The sequence below is a fragment of the Podarcis melisellensis genome (assembly GCF_964234715.1).
Source record: "Podarcis melisellensis genome assembly, chromosome: 18".
Lineage (NCBI taxonomy): Eukaryota > Metazoa > Chordata > Lepidosauria > Squamata > Lacertidae > Podarcis > Podarcis melisellensis.
This window is the reverse complement of record NC_138536.1, coordinates 1,012,339-1,035,984: the sequence shown is the minus strand read 5'-3', so window position 1 is coordinate 1,035,984 and position 23,646 is coordinate 1,012,339. Positions and strand designations below refer to the sequence as shown.

Sequence of the window (23,646 nt, the reverse complement as noted above, 5' to 3'; positions counted from 1 at the left end):
AGGGAGGGCGTTCCACAGGGAGGGAGCCAAAACCGAGAAGGCCCTCTGCCTGGTTCAGCACCAACACTCTGAATTGTGCTCAGAAACCTAGTCCCCTGGTCCAGGTTTTTTAAACTGCTTTTCAATTGGATGACCCCTGGGGTCCCGACATTACAATACTGCTGAGTGCCTAGACCTTGCCAGGGCACAAAAACGAAGAAAGGCAGGAGGCGGTGCCACAGGTTTGTCATTTTATTTCCTGCCACCCGGACCAAAATCCTGCCCACCCTAATTAAAGCACCTTGCTGGGTGGCCAGGATAGGTCCCTCGGCCAAGTCCATGGCGGGGCTCTTCAGCAACCCCACTGCCCCCCATCACATGTTGGCTCTCTCCCTCTGCAGCCGGGAGTTGTAGGCCCTCGAGACGGTGTTCCAGGCATCCATATAGCGGTCCATGCACATCGCAACGCATTTCTGAGAAGGGAGAGGAAAAGGAGAGGGTGGTCAGGAAAGAGGAGAAGGCTGCAAGTCTCATCACTCGGGGCTGGGGGGGGGGAGCCTTCAGCCCACCAGCTGAGTAAAAGGGGGAGCTATTGGGTTGCTGTTTTAATTTTTATTATGTATTTTGCTGTTTGAGATCTTGATTTTATTCTGTGAACCGCCCTAAGACCCCTGAGTATAGGAGGGCGGTATATGAAAGAAAGAGGGAAGAGAAGGGGAGGGAGGGAAGGAAAAAGAAAGGGAGGGAGGCAAGGAAGGAAGGAGGGAGGGAGGGAGAGAGAAAGAAAAGGAAAAAGAAGAAAGGGAGAGAAGAGAGAGGGAAGGAAGAAATAGGGAAGAAGGAGGGAGGGAGGAGAGATGGAAGGAAGAAGAGAAGAAGAGTTTGGATTTGATATCCTGCTTTATCATTACCCGAAGGAGTCTCAAAGCGGCTCACATTCTCCTTTCCCTTCCTCCCCCACAACAAACACTCTGTGAGGTGAGTGGGGCTGAGAGACTTCAAAGAAGTGTGACTGGCCCAAGGTCACTCAGCAGCTGCAGGTGGAGGAGCAGAGAATCGAACCCGGTTCACCAGATTACAAGTCCTCCGCTCTTAACCACTACACCGCACTGGCTTTCAGGAAGGAAGGAAGGAGGGAGGGAGGGAGGGAGGGAGGGAGGGGAGGGGAGGGGAGGGGAGGGGAGGGGAGGGGAGGGAAGGGAAGGGAAGGGAAGGGGGAAGGGAAGGGAAGGGAAGGGAAGGGAAGGGAAGGGGAAGGGAAGGGAAGGGAAGGGAAGGGAAGGAAAGGAAAGGAAAGGAAAGGAAAGGAAAGGAAGACGGGCGGCTAGCCTCACCTGCTCGGAGTTGTCGAGGGAGCTCCCGGGTTTCCCAATCCAATGCACTTCCTGAAACATTTGTCCGTCATCCTCTGCAAAGGAAGGAAAAAGGAAAAGTTTGAATGGAAGAACAGAGACAGAGTTAACAGTGGTGGACATTAGCGCCTCAAATTCAGGGGCGCCCCATGCGCCACCAAAACCTGCCCCTCCCCACCTCTGCCTTCCGTTGGGTGTCGGAGTCGGGGCACCTACTACAGCCCCCCAAAAGTCAGTCACCCGCCCAGCTCCACTTCTCTTCCTGAAGGTGGGGAGAAGCAAGAGCTGCCTGCAGCAGGGGGCCAGGCTAGAATAAAATATTGGGGGGTGGGGTGGGAAGAAGAGGCAGATGACCCCTCCCTTGCGCAGTCCATCCCAGGGCGCGGTGGAGGGGATGCCATTACAGAAAAGCCCATGTACTTTTGAAAGTCCATGTACTTTTGCAAACCAAGAAACATTTAATAAAATTTTTTTCTAAAAAAGCATTGAAAATACTAGATTGTTTGAGGTCCTGCCCCCACCCCGTAAAGTGTTTAGGGACGCTTCTAATATTTGATGAATTATTGTGTTTTAATATTTTGCTGGAGTGGTTGGGAAACCCAACCAGATGGGCAGGGTATAAATTAATACAGTGGTACCTCAGGTTTAAGAACTTAATTCGTTCCGGAGGTCCGTTCTTAACCTGAAGCACCACTTTAGCTAACGGGGCCTCCTGCTGCTGGTGCACGATTCTGTTCTCACCCTGAAGCAAAGTTCTTAACCTGAAGCACATATTTCTGGGTTAGCAGAATCTGTAACCTGAAGCGTATGCAACCTGAAGCGTCTGTAACCCGAGGTGCCACTGTAATAATAATAATAATTATATAAACAACTTTGATTTCTTTTTTAAAGGAAATTGTATGCCCCACAGAGAATCTTACGGTCTTCAGACAAAAACATCTTGAATGTCCCAGGCCACAGAGAGGTTAGGCTGGCCTCAACCAGAGACAGGGCTTTTTTGGCTGTGGCCCCGATCTGGTGGAACACTCTGTCACAAGAGACTAGGGCCCTGCGGACTTGACATCTTTCCACAGGGCCTGCAAGACAGAGCTGTTCCACCAGGCCTTTGGCCAGGGCACAGCCTGACTCCCTCCCTCGGCAATCTTCGGGGAGCTCTGGCACAATGGCTGCCAGTGGCTTGATTTGAATCAAATTTACAATGAATGATTTTAGAGTGTTGTTTGTGCTGTACTGTTGTACTGTTTTATTGTTGTTAGCCGCCCTGAGCCCGGCTTCGGCTGGGGAGGGCGGGATATAAATAAAATGTATTATTTATTATTATTATTATTATTATTATTATTATTATTTAAAAAAGCTCAAAAGCTTGGCTGGACCCCCCCAACAAAAATCCCAGCTCTGCCCATGGGGCATGCAAATTTGAATGGCAATAAAAATAATAATTTATTCTTTATACCCCGCCCATGTGGCTGGGCTTCCCCAGCCACTCTGGGCGGCCCACCCACCTTTTTTTGGAGGGGGGATTTGAGACCCCTCGGCTCTCTTCATGGGGTCCCAGAACCCCTGAAATATGTCCTTGGGGGTGGGCGAAAGGGACCCCCCCCGGGTTCCTCCCTCCCTCCCTTCCCCTCAGGTAGACTGCTCCTGCCCGGGAGGCTCTCTCGCCCTCTCTCACCTGCAGCAGCTCCGCGCGTTGGCCACGGCGATCTGCACCTTGACCTGCTCCATCAGGGCCCCGGGGTCCAGGCGGGCCCCCGACGCGAAGTCCCCGCTGCCCGACGCCATGACCCGCCGCCGCCGGAAGGAAGGGAGAAAGGCGCACGGAGGACTACAGCTCCCGGCGGGCACCGCGGGCTCCACGCATGCGCGGTGTGTCGGGAAAGCTTCCCGACGCGTGGGAAGAGATATAACGCGCATGCGGCTCGCAGCTCCCGGCGAGCACCGCGGCAGTGACGCATGCGCAGTACGTCTGGAGAGAGACTCAAAAGCGTTGTTAGTGTCTCTGCGGCGAGGAAGCCGCTCTAGGCTGCCCCTCTCGCTTCCCCTCTCCAACGGAAGTCCATCCTCTCTCCAACGGCCCTTACTCATTTGCCCCGGAAGTTCACTCCCGCGGCACATAAACCCCCGCCATTTGCCCCGGAAGTCATGTCGGCACCCGGAAGTGGCGGCTGGAAGAAGGAGGCCGAGGCGGAGGAGGATGTCGGAGTACGAGGCCGTCCAGCGGGGCCCTCTGCGCCTGAAGGGCGGCGTCGGGGTGTCCCCCGCGGGGAAACGGTGAGGGGAGAGCGAGAGGCCCCCGGGAGCCTCCTAGAAGGGAACTTCCGGTCGCGCGGGAGGGACTTCCTGCTGCTTGGCGACGAGCGGGCTATAAGGCCCTTAGGACTTACAAGGCGCTTGTGCGCAGGCGCGGGGAGGGATGGAGCCTGCGGAACTCCCTGCCACGGAGGAAAGGGGGTGGCCGCCAAGCTAGATGGCTTTTTCCTGTTTGCAGGAAGAAGAAGAAAGATAAGGAGAAAAGGCAAGATCGTGGACCAGATCGTGAGCAGCAAGATGCAGGAGGAGGAGGAGGAGGAAAGCGGGCCCTGGACAAGAGGACCCCAGCGCAACTGGCCTACGAGAAGATGCAGGAGAAGCGGGTGGGTGCTTGCCGGAAGCAGGCAAGGGGGGCAGTTTCACCCAGAAGCCAGGTGTTATAAGAAAATACTGCTCTCTTTCCCTTACGGGGTACCCAAGAGCCCATATAGAGTCCTTAAGTAGGTTCTCTATCGGTAGGAGAAAACAACAGAGGCCAAGCAGAGAATATTGAGAAGCAAAGCGGCTAGTAAGCCTGATCTTTATTAAACTGTGGGTCCCCGACTCCCCACACGCAGAGAGGGAGGAGAGGAACCCCGAACATTGGTGCGCAAGCCCTTATATAAAGGCAAAGGGACCCCTGACCATTAGGTCCAGTTATGACCGACTCTGGGGTTGCAGCGCTCATCTCGCTTTATTGGCCGAGGGAGCCGGCGTACAGCTTCCGGGTCATGTGGCCAGCAGGACTAAGCCGCTTCTGGCGAATCAGAGCAGCGCACGGAAACGCCGTTAACCTTCCCGCCGGAGCGGTACCTATTTATCTACTTGCACTTTGAGGTGCTTTTGAACTGCTAAGTGGGCAGGAGCAGGGACCGAGCAACGGGAGCTCACCACGTCATTGCGGGGATTCGAACCCCCGACCTTCTGATCAGCAAGTCCTAGGCTCTGTGGTTTAACCCACAGCGCCACCCGCATCCCTTGTAGCTCAAGACCACCCCCTAAAACATCATGCATACATCACAGAAAGAGGTGGTCCCCATGAGAAATGGGAGTGTGTTGCTTCTCTCCTGTCTGCCAGGAGACCTGATCAATCATGCCTTATCAATTGCCTTTTCTGGGTGACCTGGTCATTCCTTTCAGATGGTCAATACTCAGTTCCCAAATCTCTTTTGCATATTGATAACTTTGCTCAGCTTAACAGATACTTGCCAGACTGTATGTACAGGGAAGTGTAAGCCCCCACAGTCCCAAGACAATTGGAAAGTTTTTTCCCCATTTCCTTCCTCCTTGCAGAGAAATATTTGAGGTCAATTTGGGAGAGTCCAAATGGCCTCAGGATTGCTCTCCTGTAATATTCCAGACACGTGGTTGATATACTTACGTATGCATTTGCCTTGTACATTTGTGAACATTTATTTTACATATATTAAGACCTTAGAATTCATATAACACAGGGGAGATGGGCTGAGGAGGAACAAAAGTAACCGCTCCTATTTTCCCCTGCCCTGCAGCAAATCGAGAGGATCCTGAAGAAAGCATCCAAAACCCACAAGCAGAGAGTGGAGGTGAGTCGCTGCCCCAAGGGAGAGATGCCGCCTTAAGCACGCTTGCTCTGACAAGAGGTTTTGGGGAACCATTTGCCTGTGCGAAGGGAAGGGCGGGAGGAATGGGCATGCAAAGAGGTAAGGGATCCCGCAGCAGCAAGCAGAGAGGAAGGGCTGCAGGGACTCTGCTGTGTAGGCAGAGAAGGTCTGTCTCTTTGCTAACACTTATTGCCTCGGGCCCTTCGGACGCAGCGTGGAACCAGGACCTTCTGTATGCAAAGCATGGCATCCCTGACCTCTGAGGCCTCCTCTGTATACTGCTCAAATAATTATAATAATTTATTGCTTATACCCCGCCCATCTGGCCAGGCCTCCCCAGCCAATCTGGGTGGCTTACAATAGAATATTAAAAACACAATAAAACATCAATCATTAAAAACTTCCCTAAACAGGGCTGCCTTCAGATGTCTTCTAAAAGTAAGATAGTTGTTTATTTCCTTGACATCTGAAGGGAGGGTGTTCCACAGGGTGGGCGCCACCACCGAGAAGGCCCTCTGCCTGGTTCCCTTTAACCTCACTTCTCACATGGAGGGAACTGCTAGAAGGCCCTCGGAGCTGGACCTCGGTGTCCGGGCTGGACGATGGCGGTGAAGGCTTGAAGAAGAGAGAGGTGGGGGTGTTAGGGGTTTTCCCCGGGTTGTCATCACAAATGTCAGGAGAGAGAATTTCCCGGTCTCCCTCTTTGCCTCAGGGCGGCTGTGTACCCTTCGTTAGAGAGGAAAGTTCTTCTGTTTGGCAGGCTGGGGCCTTGAAGTTAGCATCTAGCCAGCAGACTGTTAATTCCTTGCCCATGGTTTAACCCTAACCCATCTGCGATGCATTTTGTATAGAAGCAATTTCTAACCTTGCACATTTTGTGAAAATCGGCGTCCTCTTTTTTTCCTGATGAATCCCCTTCTTATAGCCAGATTTGGGCTGCAAGCGGGGCTCCAAATTGCTGTCAAATCTAGCCAGTCTGCTTGCAGAGAAGGGCTCACCCACGCCACACGCAAGCCGGCCTCAGCGATGTGCCCGGCAAGCGATGCTTTCTTGCCGTGGCCGACTAACTGGAACGCAGGGCTAATCTGCCTTCCGTTAGTATTGATCAGGCTTCCCTGAAGTAGACAGGCATATATAATTAAACGTGGGTTTTAAAATATATTCCGAGATGATTGAAGTCGCTTCGGTTGCCTTGATTTTTCATCTCTCTCTCCTTTCCCGTCCTAGGATTTCAATCGGCACCTGGACACCTTGACAGAACATTACGACATCCCAAAAGTCAGCTGGACCAAATGAGCCATTTTTGTTTCGCTTCTCCCCCTCTCCCCAGGCTTGTCTCGTTTTGCTAAAAGAGCACAACTCAGCAGACGGGACAGTTTCTGGATTGGAGACCTTGTTCGGCACAACTTTCTGCAGCTGGTTCAGTTAAACTTGCCTTTTAAAATAGATTAAACATCTGGATCTTACAGCTTCAAGTAAATGGCCGCTGTTCTTTACCTGCCGAAAATCTCCACTGGATGTTCCCATCCTATTATCACCTATTTAAACACGGTATCTGACTCTATCTTAAATAAAGTCAAGGAAGGCCATATACAAAACTTTTGGTTTGATCAGGATTCTGTGCCTAAACAGTTAATGTGTTTTGCTTTATTTACCGCCAGCTCATCTGTTCTCCTTCTCCTGACTGCTGCCCTGGATCTGAGGGCGTTTCCCATTCCTCCTAGAACATGACTAGTGACAGGTGCCAAGACATATAACGCCTATTTGCATCGTTTTCATTAAACCAACAATCAAAATGCTTTACTTTTCCTCCCCTGGGCACTTGACTACGAAAGCCCAGCGCACAGGGACTCGTTAAACATTTAAAAACCAAAACTGCTCCTGAAGAAAATTTAAAACACAGAAAAACAGCGTCTCTCTGTCCGAAGAGGCGAACGAACGTATTTTAAAGCAAAAGGCAAACGACTCCCTTTACATGAACCTATCCTCGTTGCAGTTCTTAGACGTGGAAGTCACCCAAGTTTGGGCAGAGCCAGCTTCAGGTGTGGCTAAGTCAACATCAGCCTTGTCCTGAAACACACAAACTCGCTTGCCTGTTTGAAAAGGACAGAGGCTAAAGGAAACAGGCACAGGAGCCCCTCAACCCGTTTTATAAAAAGTGTTAACACTTCAAAAACACAAAACAGGCGCATGCACCAACTTCTGATTTTAGTTCAAGGGCCCCCCTCCATGCCTTTTCCTTCCTCCTGTTTCTCAGGCTCAGACAGCTGCCTCCAAATCGAAGCCAGGTGTGGTTTTATTCCTGTTTGAGCCTTCCAAAAGTCAGCAAGGGCCTTGTTGGCACTATTCAGTAAGAAAGCAGGACACAAATTAAATCGGGGATCCCTTTTTCCCCAGGGAGGCTGTGCTAGGCAGCATTTATTTGCCTGAAGATAGCCAGCATTTGGGAATCATTTCTCTAGTCTCTCACGCTTCCCACGGAAAATACTTTCCAGCAGCAGCAATGGGTGGGAACCACCTTCTGATGCGATCAGCAGAGCCTCTCCTCCCATCTCCCCACCAAAACGCATTTGCCGATGACCTAGAAAGAGTCTGAAATGCCAAAGAAACATTCCTCCGCTCGTTCTGCAGCTGATCTGGCCGGCTGGAAGTCTTAAACTCTCCAGAGTTTCAAAAAAAAACCAGCAAGCGGTTTGTCATTCCCCTGAACACCGCTGCTGCTCCCTGTCCGATTCAGGGAATGGAGCACCTCTTATTCCCAACCCCAACCTCCTGTGCCCTATGGTACAATTTCAGCACTAAGTCCATATTCATTACAGTGCCAGATTTACGTATAAGCTAAACAAGCTCTAGCTTGGGGGCCCCCAAAAAACCTGGATGTACATTTCCAAAATATAAGATAGAAAACAAAATTAAACCTACATACAGCAACAGCGTTGTGTGTTGTGTAGGCTCCTCTGGTGTAAGTCATGGACCCCGCCTGCTCCCTAAAATATCACTGGTTTGCTCCTTTCTATATATAGGGTGCCGACATTCTGCATGGACTGGTTGCAGGGCGATATGTGCAAATGGCTTGAGATACCTATTCGGTCCATCAATGACCATCTAGCATATATTTAACACACAAAAAACAGTGACAATTTGTTGTCGACAAAGGACAGCTGGACAGAAAAGGGCCCCATTGCCTTCAGTAGCTTAGGGCTTCATCAAACCCACATCCGGCCCCGATTCATTATGTTAAGAAATGCCCCACAAAGTGGAAATGTGTATAGGGGGGAGAAAGGTTTTATTATTAGATTGAAAGCTTAAAAATAAAGGAAAGCTATTGCCATGTTAACAGGATACATTTAGAGAGATTGGGTGGTTGAATTCATGTTGCCCGTTTCCCTTCCTTCCACCCTCCTTGCAAAAAAATTAATAAATACAGAAGTGCAGAAGCACCCTAAGATTGGCCAACGGGAAATGACTTTTGCTTTTTTTAGTCTGCTTCTCAAGATGTTCAAGGAGACGAAACACACACACACACACAAAGAAATAGTATTTTGGCACAGCTCTGTAAACTAGGAAGCCAGTACGTCTAGCCTTCCCATGGAATGTTTAAGCTTCTAGTTTTACAAACTTTCTGTAAACGAGGAAGACGGTGAAAGAAAGCCGTCTTCTGGCGGAACGTTGCAGGCTTTCTGCATAAACTTTGCGCTTCTGCAAGAGAGTTTTCTGCGCTCTTGCGATTGCAGTAAGAAACGGCAGCTAAGAAAATGACGCTAACTACCGCCGATAGCTCTGTTTCCCTGTCACCTCAACTGGGCCCATGCTCCCTGCTCGGTTTTGCACAAAACACGTGCGTTTCCAGTTATCGAGAGAAGTTAGCACCTTTGGAGCAGCCCTGCGGGAAACGGATGCCTTGGCACACAGCTTTCCCGGTTTCGCAACGTTCTGCCGCAGAGGATTACCAACAAAATAATAATAATAATAATCTACATTCAGTTGGTGCCCAAAACCTCAATGCTTAAAGGGGGAAGAGGGAGGATAAGAGAAGGTTGGCATTTTGTGTGATCTGAAAGGTGGGGAAGACAAGAGAGAGAAAGCCGGAGAAAAGGAGCGGACTCAAAGAGGAAGACGCTATTTTTGGCAGGATGCTTTGGGCTTCCCGTAGTCCGGGTGCTTTTTCCCGCGAGGAGTTATATGCTGCCGAGCTCGCTGAGGGTCTGATCCAGCGTCCGGTGCAAAGTCAGGTTCTCTTCTTTCGCCTGGGCAACTTTTTCTGATGAGAATGAATGGGAGACAAGTTTATTTTGAGACGACCGTTCAAGGGGTGTGTCGGACTCTATTCCACCTTCTAGTTGCAAACAATCTGTTGTGGGTTTTTTATCAAGGCGGCCACCCCTCTGGATAAGCTTTTCCCCAGGCAAGCGCTTTTCTTACGCCTGGTACATAAGTTTTAAGGCAACTGAAGGAAACCAGCTGTGCCCCCCAAAATGTCGCACTGTAATTCCCGCCACCACCACCCCAGACAATTGGCTGGATGGAAAAGACTATTTGTCTCTGACATCCATTATTTCCAGCAAGCTACAAAAAGGACTGGGCTCAGATAGAAACAAGGCATCTTTCTTGAGGGTATGTGGAAGTTCAGGTAAAAACCACAGCCCAAAATATATAGCGCTGTGGTGTAATATTTAATTTATTTATTAGATGTGTCTACTGCCCTTTGTCATAAGATCTCAGGGCAATTTGCAGAATAAAATACAGGGGAAAATCAAGGAAAAAAACAGAACAGCAAATCGACATTTCTTGCCTCTAGCTTTCGGCTTGGCTAGTTAGTCCGTCTGAGTGCTGTGAAATCTTTCTTTTCTGTTTGAATTGTTTTAAGCTATTAAGCCACCTTAGACCTCGGAAAACCGTCTAATAATAGAGAAGCAAGCGAGCGGGAGAGACGCCTTTTGTATAGGAAATGGAGAAAATGAATAAGCAGAGAGGAAATACAAGAACTTTAGGGTTTTTTTAATGGAAGCAAGTTTTTACAGAAAAAAGGAAGACAGGAAGAAAGACCAGGAAGCTTGTGAAGAAGGAACACGGAGGCAGCAGGTTCTTAGGCAGGACAGGAGAGCTGGCAGAGAGATCGCAGCGATCGATTTATCTTCCTACAAGGAAGTCATATCGTTCAAAGCGTGGTCCAGCTCCTCGCTGATCGCTTTGTACTTCAGCTTTTGAGCATACAGCTCGTCTGCCGGACAGAGAAACAGAGCGAGGGGAGGAGAAAAGGGAGAAGGGAGGAAAGGGAACGTTAAAAAAATACACACAGAAGGCTAGAGAAACATTTCGGAGGAGTTTTTCAGAAAGATTTCAGCAATAAGAGAGGCATTAGTTTGTCCCAAACAATTCCACCTATGTTAAAGCCCAGTAATTTTGCAAAAAGGACAATACAGTGGTTCTCAAATGCCTTGGTTCTCAAACTCCGAAAACCTGGAAGCAAGTGTTCCGGTTTTCGAACGATTTCTGGAAGCCGAACGTCCGATGCGACTGTCGGCTATTGTTTCCGGGGCGCCTGCGCCAATCAGAAACTGCGCCTCGGTTTCCAAGCATTTCAGAAGTCACACGGACTTCCGGAACGGATTAAGTTTGGCGCTTTTGCTCCTTATTTTGTATTTTTGTTTTTGAAGCTTTTTCGGTTCATTTGTTTTTGTGACTGTGTGGAACCCAGTTCAGCTAATGACTGATTGTGCGACTGTGAAAATGAATAAAATCCCCCCATCCAAAAATGACCAACATCAGTGCAGGGAAGAAAAAAAATAAAGTTTCATTTTTACCATCTACAATACTGTCATATTTATTTAATAGTTCAGTGCAATGATTATTGCTTTCGTTTGATGGATAGATCTCGTTAGATGGTAAAATTCATGTTAAGTTACTGTTTTAGGGGTTGTTTTTAAAAGTCTGGAACGGATTAATCCGTTTTGCATGACTTTCCATGGGAAAGTGCACCTTGGTTTGGGAACGCTTTGGTTTTGGAACGGACATCCGGAACGGATTACATTTGAGAACCAAGGGACCACTGTACAGGGACTGAAGTGACCCCAAGACTTCCTGGTCTTCATTCTCAGCCTGACCACAGAGAGGTGAGAGTCCGGCCACAGCTCAGGGGGCAGATATATACTTCCTGGGGTTAACCACAGACACGCAACAAGATAAACCCTAATACTAACTCAGCAACTTAAATCACACACACTTCAAACAGCCTCATACCTTCCAGGTCATCGATCGTCTTTTCCAGTTTGGCAACCGTTCTCTCTGCAAACTCGGCACGCGTTTCAGCCTAGAGACACAGAGAGGGTCAAGAAAAGGGAACTGTGACCACTGAGCAGAGACCCCAACCCACCCCAAAACCAGCTCAGCTACTCAGGAACCTCACCTCCTTCAGCTTGTCGGTCAGAACCTTGATTTCCTCTTCGTACTTGTCCTCTTTTTCAGAGTACTACAAAAACAGGGCAAAAACAGGCTCCTTTATTCCTAGGAAATCCTGGGCAACAGTTGAGACTGCCACTGATTCCCACACTCGCCAGTCACCCCGAGGCGGGCAGCACCCCGGGGCGTCCTCAAGGACCAAGCTGTTCCCCAGCTTCTCTGCAGAAGGCTGCTCTCCCCCAAACAAGGCTGGGCTTGATGGGGGGCCGGGGACAGGAGCCCCCAATTCCCTGCCAAGCCAGCCTCTTCAATCCCAACCTCTTCCAAGGGCTGCTACCCACCTTCTCCGACTGAGCTTCAAGGGACTTGAGGTTGTTGGTGACGTTCTTCAGTTCCTCTTCAAGGTCACTGCACTTTCTGCCAGAGGGGGAAATAGGGCCTGGGGGTCAGTGCTAGTCGTCGTTCCCCCCCACTCTCCCAGGTGGGTTCCCCACCTCCGCCTACCTTTGTTTGGTTGTGGGGTTTTTTTTAAATTAATGTTCTTATGTTACACTGGTAAACATTATCATATTACATCACAATATAATTTTCAGCATGCATACAAGTTTATATACCTAAAGAAAAGAAACAAGGACAAAAAACCTATTCCAAAATCATATATGTACCAACACTTTGGACTTCCTGTCTATCCCGTTGGTATATTCCTTTTTTTACAAAAGCAGCCTTGAGGGCTTCCCAGCGTCAAGGGATACTCACAATTCGGAAACCTCGGCCCGCTCCTCCGCTCTTTCCAGCTCTCCCTCCAGAATGACCAGTTTCCGTGCAACCTGCAGGAAGTGTAACGGTTCAGAGAGGACGAAACCTCAGGAGCCTTTGCAGGGCTCCAAAAATAGAGGGGCAGGAAACACCCAAAAGGAATTTCCTCCTAATGTCAAAGCAGCCTGCTGGAGGAAATCTGAAAATTTGCAAGGAGCCCATCGGTTGCAAAGGGGGAAGTGGGAGAGAAGGAGCCCAGAATTGGAGGGGGACACTAGTTTACAAAATCATGGGGGGGGCAGCCTGTAACACACACACCCCATAATAATCCTTGGCCTTGCCAGCTAGGGCAGCGCTTCTCAACCTGTGGATCCCCAGATGTTGTTGGACTACAACTCCCATCATCCCTGAGCTCTGGCCTTGCTAGCTAGGGGTGATGGGAGTTGTAGTCCAACAACATCTGGGGACCCACAGGTTGAGAAGGGCTGAGCTAGAGCATGGATAGACCCAGGGCCAGATTTCGGTTTGATGCGGCCCTCAGCTCCTGAAGGTAACAGGGCCCCTTCTACGTCCAGCTGTCCTTTGTCCACAACAAATTGCCACTGGTTTTTTTTTTGTGTTGAATATATGCTATATGGTCACTTACGGACCTAATAGGTTGCACATCATTTCACATCACAAATAGGAGCCTACACTATACAAAACACTGTTGCTGTATGTAGGCTTTATTTTATTCCTTTTCTTATCTTATATTTTGGAAATGCACATCCAGGGGTTTTTTTCCCCTTTAATTTTTTGGGGGGCCCCAAGCTAGAGCTTGTTTAGCTAATGCGTAAATCCGGCACTGGTCACAGACTCCACGTGGCGTGAAAGAAAAGATTTGCAAAAACCAGATAGGAACACAGGAAGCTGCCAATTTTTTGCGGGGGGGGGGGGGCGGTGCTGTGACATGCCCCTGGCCTCCAGGCCGGATGCAACCCTCTGAGCTGCAGGAAGTGACCTCACAGCTTTATCTCTCGATCTAACGATCCAAGCTTGCTCTGCAAGGAGCAATCCTCAAATCGCAGAGCCAGCGATCCCTGCAGTTGCAAAAAAACCAAATTAAATGCAACGATTCAGGTTCTTTTGCCAGAACCTTCAGATTTGGTATCACTGCTTTCCATTCATGCAGCTGAGCTCTTCCTTGTCTCCATGTGTCCTAGTTAAAGAGTATCAAATACTGATTTTTAAAGGGCGGGGTGGATTGTTTGTCAGACTATCACATTGATATTTTGGGGGCTTGGGTTTGAAAGGCAGAGAAGGAAGATCTGTGCTGGAATGGCAAATCTTCCGTATAATTACAGCAGACACTTCATTGATAAGTAACACAATTAAATCTGTTGTTGTACTAAAGTTTTGATTCCTGCTCTTAACCTTGGAAACCTTGTTACAATCACGTCTTGGTCTCTTCTTCTAGGGCTTTCGAATGTTTCCTGTTCTGCGCCCTTGCAATTTTGTCTCAACCCAAAAGCAACGTATTCTTTCTGCTTGTTTAAATATGAACAGATTTAGGAACTCTCTTCCAATAAATAAAACTCCAGAAAGTCTCTCCCCCCCCCCCATACAATAATAACCTCACTGGATGGAAAAGAAGAAAATGAACTCATTTTTGCTTAAGAATTCGTTCTGAAAATTAAAAAATTAAAAAATAATAACAATTGGGTTTTTTTAATGATTCAGGTCCATTTTGCCTGTGGCAAGGAACGCCAAAGGGGGTGTTTTAGCTGCCTCCAAAGCTGGCCCTGTGCAGCCCCCCACCATCACTTCCCCCCACGAGAGCCCCCCAACTCACCTCTTCGTATTTGCGATCAGCTTCCTCTGCGATATGTTTGGCTTCCTTCAGCTGCAGCTCCTGAATCTCCATCTTCTCCTCATCCTTCATGGCTCTGTTTTCGATCACCTTCATGCCTCTGGAGATACAAGAGGAGCCGTTCTGAACTCCCAAACACCTGTCCTTCCCCACCTGCAACGCTCAGGCCCTTGTCGGTCTGCGTTTTGCCTTATCGGATGAGACCAAGTCGAGCCCGTGTGTCGGAACAGAGAGACGTCTAATTTGGGGTCTACTTGTTCCAACGGTCGCGGCTGGGGGCAAATCCTAAATTTGGGAGGTGCAAAGGTGGGAGGGAAGACTTCCTTGGCCTCCCCCCCACTATTCTGCAACCAAGAAGGAAGTCTGTCTACCAGCTTCATCTGAGACCCTCCCTGCCCGCAGACTGTCTGGCCGGAGTGGTGCATGCTCTGGTTATCTCCCGCTTGGACTACTGCCATGCGCTCTCCGTGGGGCTGCCTTTGAAGGTGACCCAGAAACTACAACTAATCCAGAATGAGGCAGCTAGATTGGGGACTGGGAGTGGAGACCACATAACACCGGTCCTGAAAGACCTACATTGGCTCCCAAGACGTTTCCGGGCACAATTCAAAGTTTTGGTGCTGCCCTAAACAGCCTCAGCCCGGTATACCGGAAGGAGTGTCTCCACCCCCATCGTTCTGCCCAGACACTGAGGTCCAGCTCCAAGGGTCTTCTGGCGGTTCCCTCCCTGTGAGAAGTTTGGTTGCAGGGAACCAGGCACAGGGCCTTCTCGGTGGTGGCGCCCACCCTGTGGAACTCCCTCCCACTAGATGTCAACTTTTAGAAGACATCTGAAGGCAGCCCTGTATAGGGAAGTTTTTGATGCTTGGTGTATGTTTTTATGCGTGTTGGAAATCGCCTAGAGTGGCAGGGTATGAATAACAAAATTATTATCATCATCATCTTCATCATTATTACTACTTTGGGCAGCCCCAGCTGCTGTGGGGCTACGAACCTTCCTCTGCAATCCCCTTACGCCGCCCCCCACGTACCTCTCGCTCTCATCGGCTGCCTTTTCGGCTTCCTCCAGCTTCTGCAACGCGGTAGCGAGACGCTCCTGGGCCCGATCCAATTCCTCTTCCACCAGCTGGATCCTGCGGTTCAGGGAAGCCACCTCCCCTTCTGCCTGTGGGGAAACACAGAGGGGGGAGTGAGCCACTAGGTGATGCAAGGACAAAACGAGGCTGAATTTCACCGGGTCAAAGAGCCAGTTTGGAACACACAAAAGGGGCAGAAAAAAACCCGGTTAACACCCACCCCATCGCTCCAGCTCTGGCTAACTGAATGCTCCTGAGGATAGGGGGGTGGTTTAAGTTTTAGGGTGCCCCCAGAGCCCCACATTTGCACCCATGGCCAGTGCTTGCTCTGGCAGGAGCAGGTCTCCTTGTGGGGGGCTCCCCTTGCTTCCTACCTGGCCGCCCCCAAAAGGCCCGGAAAGAGAAGGAAGAGGACGCCAGGTGAGAACAGGTAGGAGAGAAAAAGCCGAAGGAGGAGGAGAAGCAGGAGGTGTCCCGTCCCGTCGGAGCGAGGTCCGGCCCTGGGGTCTCCAGGCGTCCAGGCGCAGCGGGAAGGAGGCGCAGAAGGAGCCGGGAGGAGGCGCGCAACCCCGGGAGCATCTTGCAGAGGCGTCGGGCGGAGCCTCGACGGCTGGGGCTCCCCTCCCGGGGAGCAGCCTCTTCGGCCTCTCCCGGCTCCGGCACAAGGCGATCCTAAGCGAGGGGAACGGGCGGCAGCGACGGCGCGCCCGTCTCCCCCGACGGGGCGTCCCGGGGCAGCAGGAGCGCAGAGAAGGAGAAGGAGGAGAGCGGAGAGAGAAAGGCGCAAAGTGGAGAGGCGCCAAGCGGCGGAGGAGGCGCCGGCTGCGCGCGCCCCGCCGAGGCTCCTCTTCCGACGGCGCTCACTTTCTCGCGCAGCTCGCGCTCCTGGTCGCGCTGGCGCTGCAGGATCTGGGCGCGGTCCTCGGCCTCGTCGGCCTCCTGCTGCAGCGCTTGGATCTTGCGCTTCACCGCCTCCAGGGAGCCCGTGGCGGCGGCCATCCCGTCGGATCCCGGCGGCACACGTGGATACGGCAACGGCGGCGGCAGCGACGGCCAAAGGAAGCAAAGGGCGCGGCTCCTCCGGTGCGCGTTGGCGAGGGCGCAGCGGCGTCGGGCGGGAGGAAGGGGAGGAGGGAGGGGAGGACTGGGGGAGGGGCCGTGACGTCGGCACCGCTGGCGCATCGTGACGTGGCCACCGCTGGGACAACCCCGAGGACAGCCCCCTCGGGGTGGCGCGCAAAGGAGGAGGAGGGCACCTCCGAGGTCCGCTAGCCGGGACGGGGCGGGCAGAGGCTTTCTCTCCCCTCTGAGCTGCGCCGGTGCTGCTGCTCCTCCTCCTTCTCAGGGGAAAGGGAGCCCCAAGCGATCAGACGGGACCCCCCCACACACTCTGTTCGAGGGAAGCAACCCCCTCTCTGCCCACCTGGACGGCAGGTGTCTCTGCTAAAGGCAACGTAGCTCGCCATGGGGGGCGTCTAGGGGGAGCCGGGCACCCCCATATTTTCAAGAAGCCCCCCCACCCAAAAATTTCCGCGGTAGTCCTCCCTCGGGGTTTGGAAAGGCGCCCGAAGCCGCGGGCTCTTTCTGGGTCTCCAGCCGAGGCGCACCGGGGCCAGGGGCGTAGGGTCCCCCCCCCCAAATCCTCAAAAATCTGGAGCTGAGGTTCTCCCCCCGCTAGGGTTCCTCTTTACTCTTGAGTTGCTCAAAATATCCTTCCACTCCTCCTCGTTAATTTAGCTGCCTGGTCCTCTTCGGGGATAGATGCTGAAATTCTTGAAACATTCCCCGAATTCTCCCTACTCTTTTCTTGCATCTTGGTTTCTTATCTTTGCAGCCAGAATTTTATCCAGTCTTTTATTCCAGCTGGCACCCCTCCTCTCCAAATGTCTTCGCCAACCTGAACAGGCACTTTATATTTCTTCCTCAGCCCGCATCCCTGGCATAGTTGAATTTTTTTCCGTCCAAAGCCTTTTTGGCTTTCCTACTCCTCCTTTGGGAAACCACCCAAAGTGGTTGAGTTTTCTTTGGGAGGGGTACCCACAGCCCCAGTGCCACCCCATCGCCCCCGCCCCCACCTAGTCTTCCTACCAGGGCCGTCTTTACCCGGGGGTCCAAGGGGTGCGGGACACCCGGGCGCCAAATTCTGGGGGGCACCAGGCGCCCGCTGCTGAAGCCGCCTAAGCTCTTAACTATCTACCTGTTACAAAATAATTAATCATTTTGATCAAGCTAGAAAAACAAAATACATATATACCTAGGCATTACCGGAATGTATACCTACTGCTGCGGGACCAGAGATTTACAGAAGATTGGAAGAAGTACCGTATTTTTTGCTCTATAAGACTCATTTTTCCCCTCCTAAAAAGTAAGGGGAAATGTGTGTGCGTCTTACGGAGCGAATGCAGGCTGCGCAGCTATCCCAGAAGCCAGAACAGCAAGAGGGATTGCTGCTTTCGCTGCGCAATGATCCCTCTTGCTGTTCTGGCTTCTGGGATTCAGAATTTTTTCTTCTTGTTTTCCTCCTCCAAAAACTAGGTGCGTCTTGTGGTCTGATGCATCTTATAGAGTGAAAAATACGGCATATGACTTATTTGAAAAGCAACTGTCATCAACAAATCACGCTAGTAGGACTGCAAGAAGTTTTGTAAGGAGAAATATATGAAGTATTACAAAGTAGAAAAAGATAGAGATATTGGTTATATGTTTGAAAGGTAATAGGGAAGATAAGAAATGCATACTGAGAGATTAGATTGGAAAATTTTCAGACAGGATGGATGGAAGTCAAAAAAATTGAATAAGATGTAAAAGTATGTTTAATTACTGTTGAAAATGATATGTTAAAAAACTAATAAAAAATGTGTGTGTGTGTGTATGTATTTCTACTGTTTCACTAAAGAACTTTCGACTTTATGCGCACATTTACCAAAGACGCGCCGCGCTTGTTGGCACTTGTCATTCTCAACGGCGCCATGCACCTGAAATTAACTAAATTTCAGGGTGCTGGGCAGATATTTCCACCCCAGCGGTGCGTAAGCTAAAAACGGCCCTGCTTTCTACACTACTGGCACCCATCAGCTTTTGCAGCCAGTGCAGGGACGCGGGTGGCGCTGTGGGTTAAACCACAGAGCCTAGGACTTGCCGATCAGAAGGTCGGTGGTTCGAATCCCCACAATGACGGGGTGAGCTCCCGTTGCTCAGTCCCTGCTCCTGCCAACCTAGCAGTTCGAAAGCACGTCAAAGTGCAAGTAGATAAATAGGTACCGCTCCAGCAGGAAGGTAAACGGCGTTTCCGTGTGCTGCTCTGGTTCGCCAGAAGCGGCTTAGTCCTGCTGGCCACATGACCCAGAAGCTGGACGCCGGCTCCCTCGGCCAATAAAGCGAGATGAGTGCCAGAGTCGGTCACAACTGGACCCAACGGTCAGGGGTCCCTTACAGGCCAAGTACTGCTGCCTTGGCGTGCCCACTGCAGAAGTTGATGGGAATCGTAGACCAAAAAACCCAGAGGACCGCCCCCCCAGCCCAAAGTTTGGCATGGCCGGCCTACGTACATCCGTGGCTTTCTTGTCTGCCATCTCCAGCTTCTCCTGAGCATCCTTGAGGGCTTCGGAGTATTTGTCGAGCTCGTCCTCAGTGCCTTTGAGTTTCTTCTGCAGAGACACCAGTTCATCCTCCACCTGCCCAAAGAGAGGGAGAGATAATATTGCAGATTATTACATACACATCACTTGGGAAGACAGGTGAACGAATACCAGTATACTGGAAGAAGCAAAGATCACCAGTGTCAAAGCAACATCATGTTGTGTGGAAGCCTGATGGTCGCCTTCCAAAGCAACTCCTCTATTCCGAACTTTAAAACGGAAAGCATAATGCTGGTGGTCAACAAAAGAGGTTCAAAGACTCTTTCAAGGCAAGTCTTAAAAACTGTAGTATAAACACTGACAACTGGGAAACACTGGCCTGTGTGCGCTCCAGTTGGAGAACAGCCTTTGCCAAAGGTGTCGTGGGCTTTGAAGACACTCGAACTCAGGACACAAGGGAGAAACGTGCTAAGAGGAAGACACGCTTGGCAAACCCTCACCGGGATCAACTCCCACCCGGAAACCAATGTCCCCACTGTGGAAGGACGTGTGGGTCCAGAATTGGCCTCCACAGTCACTTACGGACTCACTGTGAAAACCGTGTTTATCGAAAACAATTTTACTCGGCTACGAGGGATCGCCAAAGAAGAAGAAGATAGGGCGTTGGGTTGCCATATGTCCTATTTCTCCCAGACGCGTCCTCTTTTTCAGGATTAAAATTGGATTTTTAAAATCTGGGTTTTTTCATTTGGTGTTTTTTTCTTTACAGTAACCCAGGAAAAAATTCCTTGTGCATTCAACTCAGATCTCAGCAGGCCTGCAGCAGAGAATCGCAGTCCACCAGGAATCTTTTTAATGTTGTGCTCCTTGCTTCCGCAAGGGAGAAGAAAACATCAAGAGGTAAAACCACAACAATGCAGATTTACTTGGTTGGGTCAGAGAACAATGTTTTATTTGAACATTAAATTGTGATGCACATTTTTTTGGAGGGGCCGGTCAGTGACCCTCTTGCAACCACTTATGGAAAACTACCCCTTTGCTCCTTGGGTTGAGCAGCCAAAAAATGTATTCCGGAGCCTTATCTCTCTCTCTCTCTCTCTCTCTCTCTCTCTCTCTCTCTCTCTCTCTCTCTCTCTCTCTCCACCTTCCCATATAAATCCATCCTGCTTTCTCAAAGCAGCTATTTATATCATTCCAGGCCAGCGCTGGGTGCCAGTTTCCCTGGTTCTGATGAGCACTCCCCTTATCTTGCGGCCGGCCAGCGATAAAGTTATCTGGCTGTGGGAAAGAACACCCTGTTCTGCCCTTCGCAGTGTGTTCTTTTCGGGGTGGGGTGGGGAGCCTGAGGCTACTTCTCACTCGCAGTGGCGTAGCGTGGGTTGTCAGCACCCGGGGCAAGGCAAGTAATTTGCGCACCCTACCCCTAACCCCCAGATGTTGCGCCTGGTGCGGCCACCCCCCCTGCACCCCCCCACGCTACGCCACTGCTCACTCGTCCCCTTCCCCACTCACTTGGCCTTGAGCCAACACCTTAATGGCCCCTTTCCTTCCGCAGACCCTCCAAGTGGAAAACCAGGGACAGCCCCAGATTTACAGAAGCCGCCCAGGTTTCTGATTTGATCCCAGAATATCCCGCTTTTCCTTAGGACGTCCCTATTTTCAGGGGAGAAATGTTAGAGGGGATGGAATAGGACGTCCCTCTTTTCAGGGGAGAAACGTTGGAGGGGATGGAATAGGACGTCCCTCTTTTCAGGGGAGAAACGTTGGAGGGGATGGAATAGGACGTCCCTCTTTTCAGGGGAGAAACGTTGGAGGGGATGGAATAGGATGTCCCTATTTTCAGGGGAGAAACGTTGGAGGGGATGGAATAGGAGTCCCTATTTTCAGGGGAGAAACGTTGGAGGGGATGGAATAGGACGTCCCTCTTTTCAGGGGAGAAACGTTGGAGGGGATGGAATAGGACGTCCCTATTTTCAGGGGAGAAATGTTGGAGGGGATGAATAGGACGTCCCTATTTTCAGGGGAGAAATGTTGGAGGGGATGGAATAGGACGTCCCTATTTTCATCGGATAATTTTTTCTCCTATGTTTGACAGGTGTTACGGTTGCTCAGTGTGTCACTGGGCCGCTCCCCGCTTTGGGTTTGGGGGGGCTGCGGCCGAGAGACAGCTGAGCCTGGGCCTTTGGTGCCAGCTGGAGCGGCTTAAACTGCGGCTGGGGGAAGAGAGGGAGACCCCTGGGACCCAGAGTTTGCCAGCACCTCATCCCAGAAGGTCAGCCTTAAACCCAGGTAGCGAGCCGTCCGTGCTCTTTCCCCGGGTGCCGAGAGCTGCAAATAAATGCCTCTTAATCCTGCCCATCACATCCAGCCATGAGCTCATCTGTTCTTCATGGGAAACATGAGGAAGCGAAGCAGCCAGCCTCCCACCAACCTCACTGTCGTTTGGGGAAATTCGGGGGAAGCTGTGAGATCACTGGGCTGCCTCTGCTACCTTTGTCCGGACTCAAAAAGAATAAAAACAACGAGAAGAAGCTTTGGAGAGTTCCTGCAGGCCAGATCCTGCGTCTTGGAGGAGCGAACAGGCCCTGTTTCACCCCAGCAGGGCCTTACCTGAGAGTAAGCCCCCTCGAAGACAGCAAGAGCTGCTTCTGGAGATGCCTAGCAGTTTGTGCCTCAGTGGCACGGTCTGTAGAATGGGCATAATTTATTTGTTGACTATATATACCTCTCTATAGCCGCAAGGTCTCAGGCCAGTTCACACGATAAAACCAGAATATAAATATTTATATACACCCCCTAGACAAAAAAATTCCTCGATTACGTCCTTGGCTCTCTCCCTAACCGACCTCCCCTTCAGCAAATCTCTAATTTGCTGGCTGTCTTTAATATTTTGCACAGGTTGCAAAATTTGCCTCGGCTGCAAGTAAGTTGAGAGCTGGGCACCAAGGCAAGTATCATAAGGGGGGGTGTCTGCGTGTGAGAAGTGGAGTGCTTAACTTACACAAGAGTGATTTTTTTGCATTTTTGCATGTTTGCTGTTGTTGTTCAGTTTTAAATTAATTATTTGCATCCTACTTGTTGTGACCGATTGCGGTGGCTTACAGCAGGGGTGGCCAAATTCCAAGAGACAACGATCTGCTCACAGAGTTAAAAACAGTGATCTACTCCCTTTTGGGGGGTTCAGGTAAAAATTGATGAGCTATTTTTGCTTTTTCTTAAGAAAGAGAAGGCCCATTTTGTGGGGGTTCAGGTTGAAGTGGTTGAGCTTTTTTTTAGGGAAGGAAAAGCCACGTTTTTCAGGGGCAAAAATGTTGAGCTTTTTGGGAGCCAAACATGTTCAGCTTCTTGAAGGGGGGGAGAGCAGTGATCTACCAGTGATCTCCCACAAAAGTCCAGCAATCTACCAGTAGATCACAACCTGCCTGTTGGACGTGCCTGGTTGTAGCTTTTTAGCAATAAAGATTCATTCCGCATCAATCTACGGAGCGCATAATCAAAATAAAAGCGATGCTAGCAGCAGGAGTGACGATGAATGTATGTATTAAACCTCCCAGTGGGGCAGCTTGCGCCCACCTCTCCCCCCACATGCCCCCCCAAGCCTCTTGCCCCTGCCTTCCGCCCCCTCACCTGTTTGCACTTGTCCTCCGCTGCCTTCTTGTCCGCCTCGGCTTGCTCCGCTCGGTCGATGGCGTTCTCCTTGTCCAGTTTCAACATCTGCATCTTCTTTTTGATCGCCTCCATCTTTGCGGCTGGCGGGAGATTCTGCGGGCAGAGTTAGGGCAGAGGGCAGGCAGGCAGGCGACTGGGGGGCCCCTATATTTGAGCTCCTGGTTTTAAGCTGCTGGCTGTGCTGACGTAGCCAACGATAAGTGGGGAGGAATCTCTCCAGTCCTCTCCCGACACCTTATTTGGAACTCGGCGTCTTTAAAGAAAAGAAAAGCACTTGTTTCCATTTTTAACTTTCCAGGCCAGGGACACAAAACTCCCTCGACTGGCACTGTGGGGCAGCCAAGACTTGGCCCGAACCATAGGAAAGGATCCAGACCCTACAGGTGCGAATGGAGCAAGGAGATCTTGCAAGGAGTGTGCAGGGCTTCAGCCGAAACAAGTGGGCTTCAAACGCGGTGAGTTCCCAAGTTGTAGCAGCAGCAGCTGGTGGAGAGCAGGACTCGAACCCACGGCTTCCAGTTCCGAGAGGCTCAACATCAGGAAGAACTTTCTCTTTGACCGTGGAATGGAAGGCGGCAAACTCTCCTTCCTTGGAGGGTTGGGCGGCCATCCGTCCGGGATGCTTTAGCTGAGATTCCTGCATTGAAAGGGGGCTGGGATGGATGTCCTTCAGGGGTCCCCTTCCAATTCTACGATTTTGCGATTCATAATCGGGAAGATGGTGGCGACGGCAGACGAAGCAGCAAGCAAAGTGCCTGGCAGAAAGCTGGAAGCAGAATACAGGGTTGCGGAGTGTTTTGGAGGCTGCTCTTGCGCTCCCAAGGCCCTGAAGCGGCCTTTGCATTCCAGCTGAGTCCTGCTTGCTTTCTCCTTCATACTTTCATCTCCAGATAAAAGCCCAGTGGAAACGGGTCCTGGCTGCCACAAGCCCTTTTGGGCCCTGCGTAAGTCATCACTTGTCACAAACAAGCTTTCGTTCTTCCTGTCTGGCTGAGCCCAGCTCTGCAAAAGCTGCCTCTTTTCCTTCAATAAGCAGAAGTCGTCTTGGTACTGCAAAATTGCTTGCGGAAGCCGAGCTGAGATCCGGCGGAGGGCCATGCAAAGGGCGCCTTTCGA

The 23,646-nt window shown here is 50.8% G+C and overlaps 3 protein-coding genes across 6 annotated transcripts; 1 reads left to right on the top strand and 2 right to left on the bottom strand.

Moving 5' to 3' along the window:
- Positions 1-216: 216 nt before the first annotated feature.
- TIMM13 (translocase of inner mitochondrial membrane 13) lies at positions 217-3,139 on the bottom strand. The gene is given in 5 exon segments (XM_081896037.1): positions 217-452; positions 1,314-1,355; positions 1,358-1,387; positions 3,004-3,017; positions 3,020-3,139. Coding segments are annotated over 5 exon segments (279 nt in total). The 5' UTR covers positions 3,114-3,139; the 3' UTR covers positions 217-353.
- A 341-nt stretch (positions 3,140-3,480) lies between these two features.
- On the top strand, positions 3,481-6,832 carry FAM32A (family with sequence similarity 32 member A). Its single transcript, XM_081896060.1, is given in 6 exon segments — positions 3,481-3,602; positions 3,820-3,841; positions 3,843-3,899; positions 3,902-3,964; positions 5,132-5,185; positions 6,431-6,832. Coding segments are annotated over 6 exon segments (342 nt in total). The 5' UTR covers positions 3,481-3,525; the 3' UTR covers positions 6,500-6,832.
- A 1,640-nt stretch (positions 6,833-8,472) lies between these two features.
- Positions 8,473-22,679, bottom strand: TPM4 (tropomyosin 4). 4 transcript variants are annotated; one of them, XM_081895833.1, is made up of 9 exons: positions 22,489-22,679; positions 18,832-18,957; positions 15,239-15,372; positions 14,190-14,307; positions 12,359-12,429; positions 11,944-12,019; positions 11,610-11,672; positions 11,444-11,513; positions 8,473-9,464 (listed from the first exon to the last, which is right to left on the bottom strand). In XM_081895833.1, exons 1-9 carry the CDS (start codon positions 22,600-22,602, stop codon positions 9,382-9,384), a joined length of 855 nt encoding a protein of 284 aa, XP_081751959.1. In that variant the 5' UTR covers positions 22,603-22,679; the 3' UTR covers positions 8,473-9,381. The 4 variants fall into 4 exon arrangements, with proteins under 4 accessions (XP_081751959.1, XP_081751957.1, XP_081751958.1 ...); XM_081895832.1 differs by lacking the exon at positions 8,473-9,464 and adding an exon at positions 10,181-10,424 and having other exon boundaries at positions 22,489-22,678; XM_081895831.1 differs by lacking the exons at positions 18,832-18,957; positions 22,489-22,679 and adding an exon at positions 16,148-16,480.
- Between the last annotated feature and the right edge of the window lie 967 nt (positions 22,680-23,646).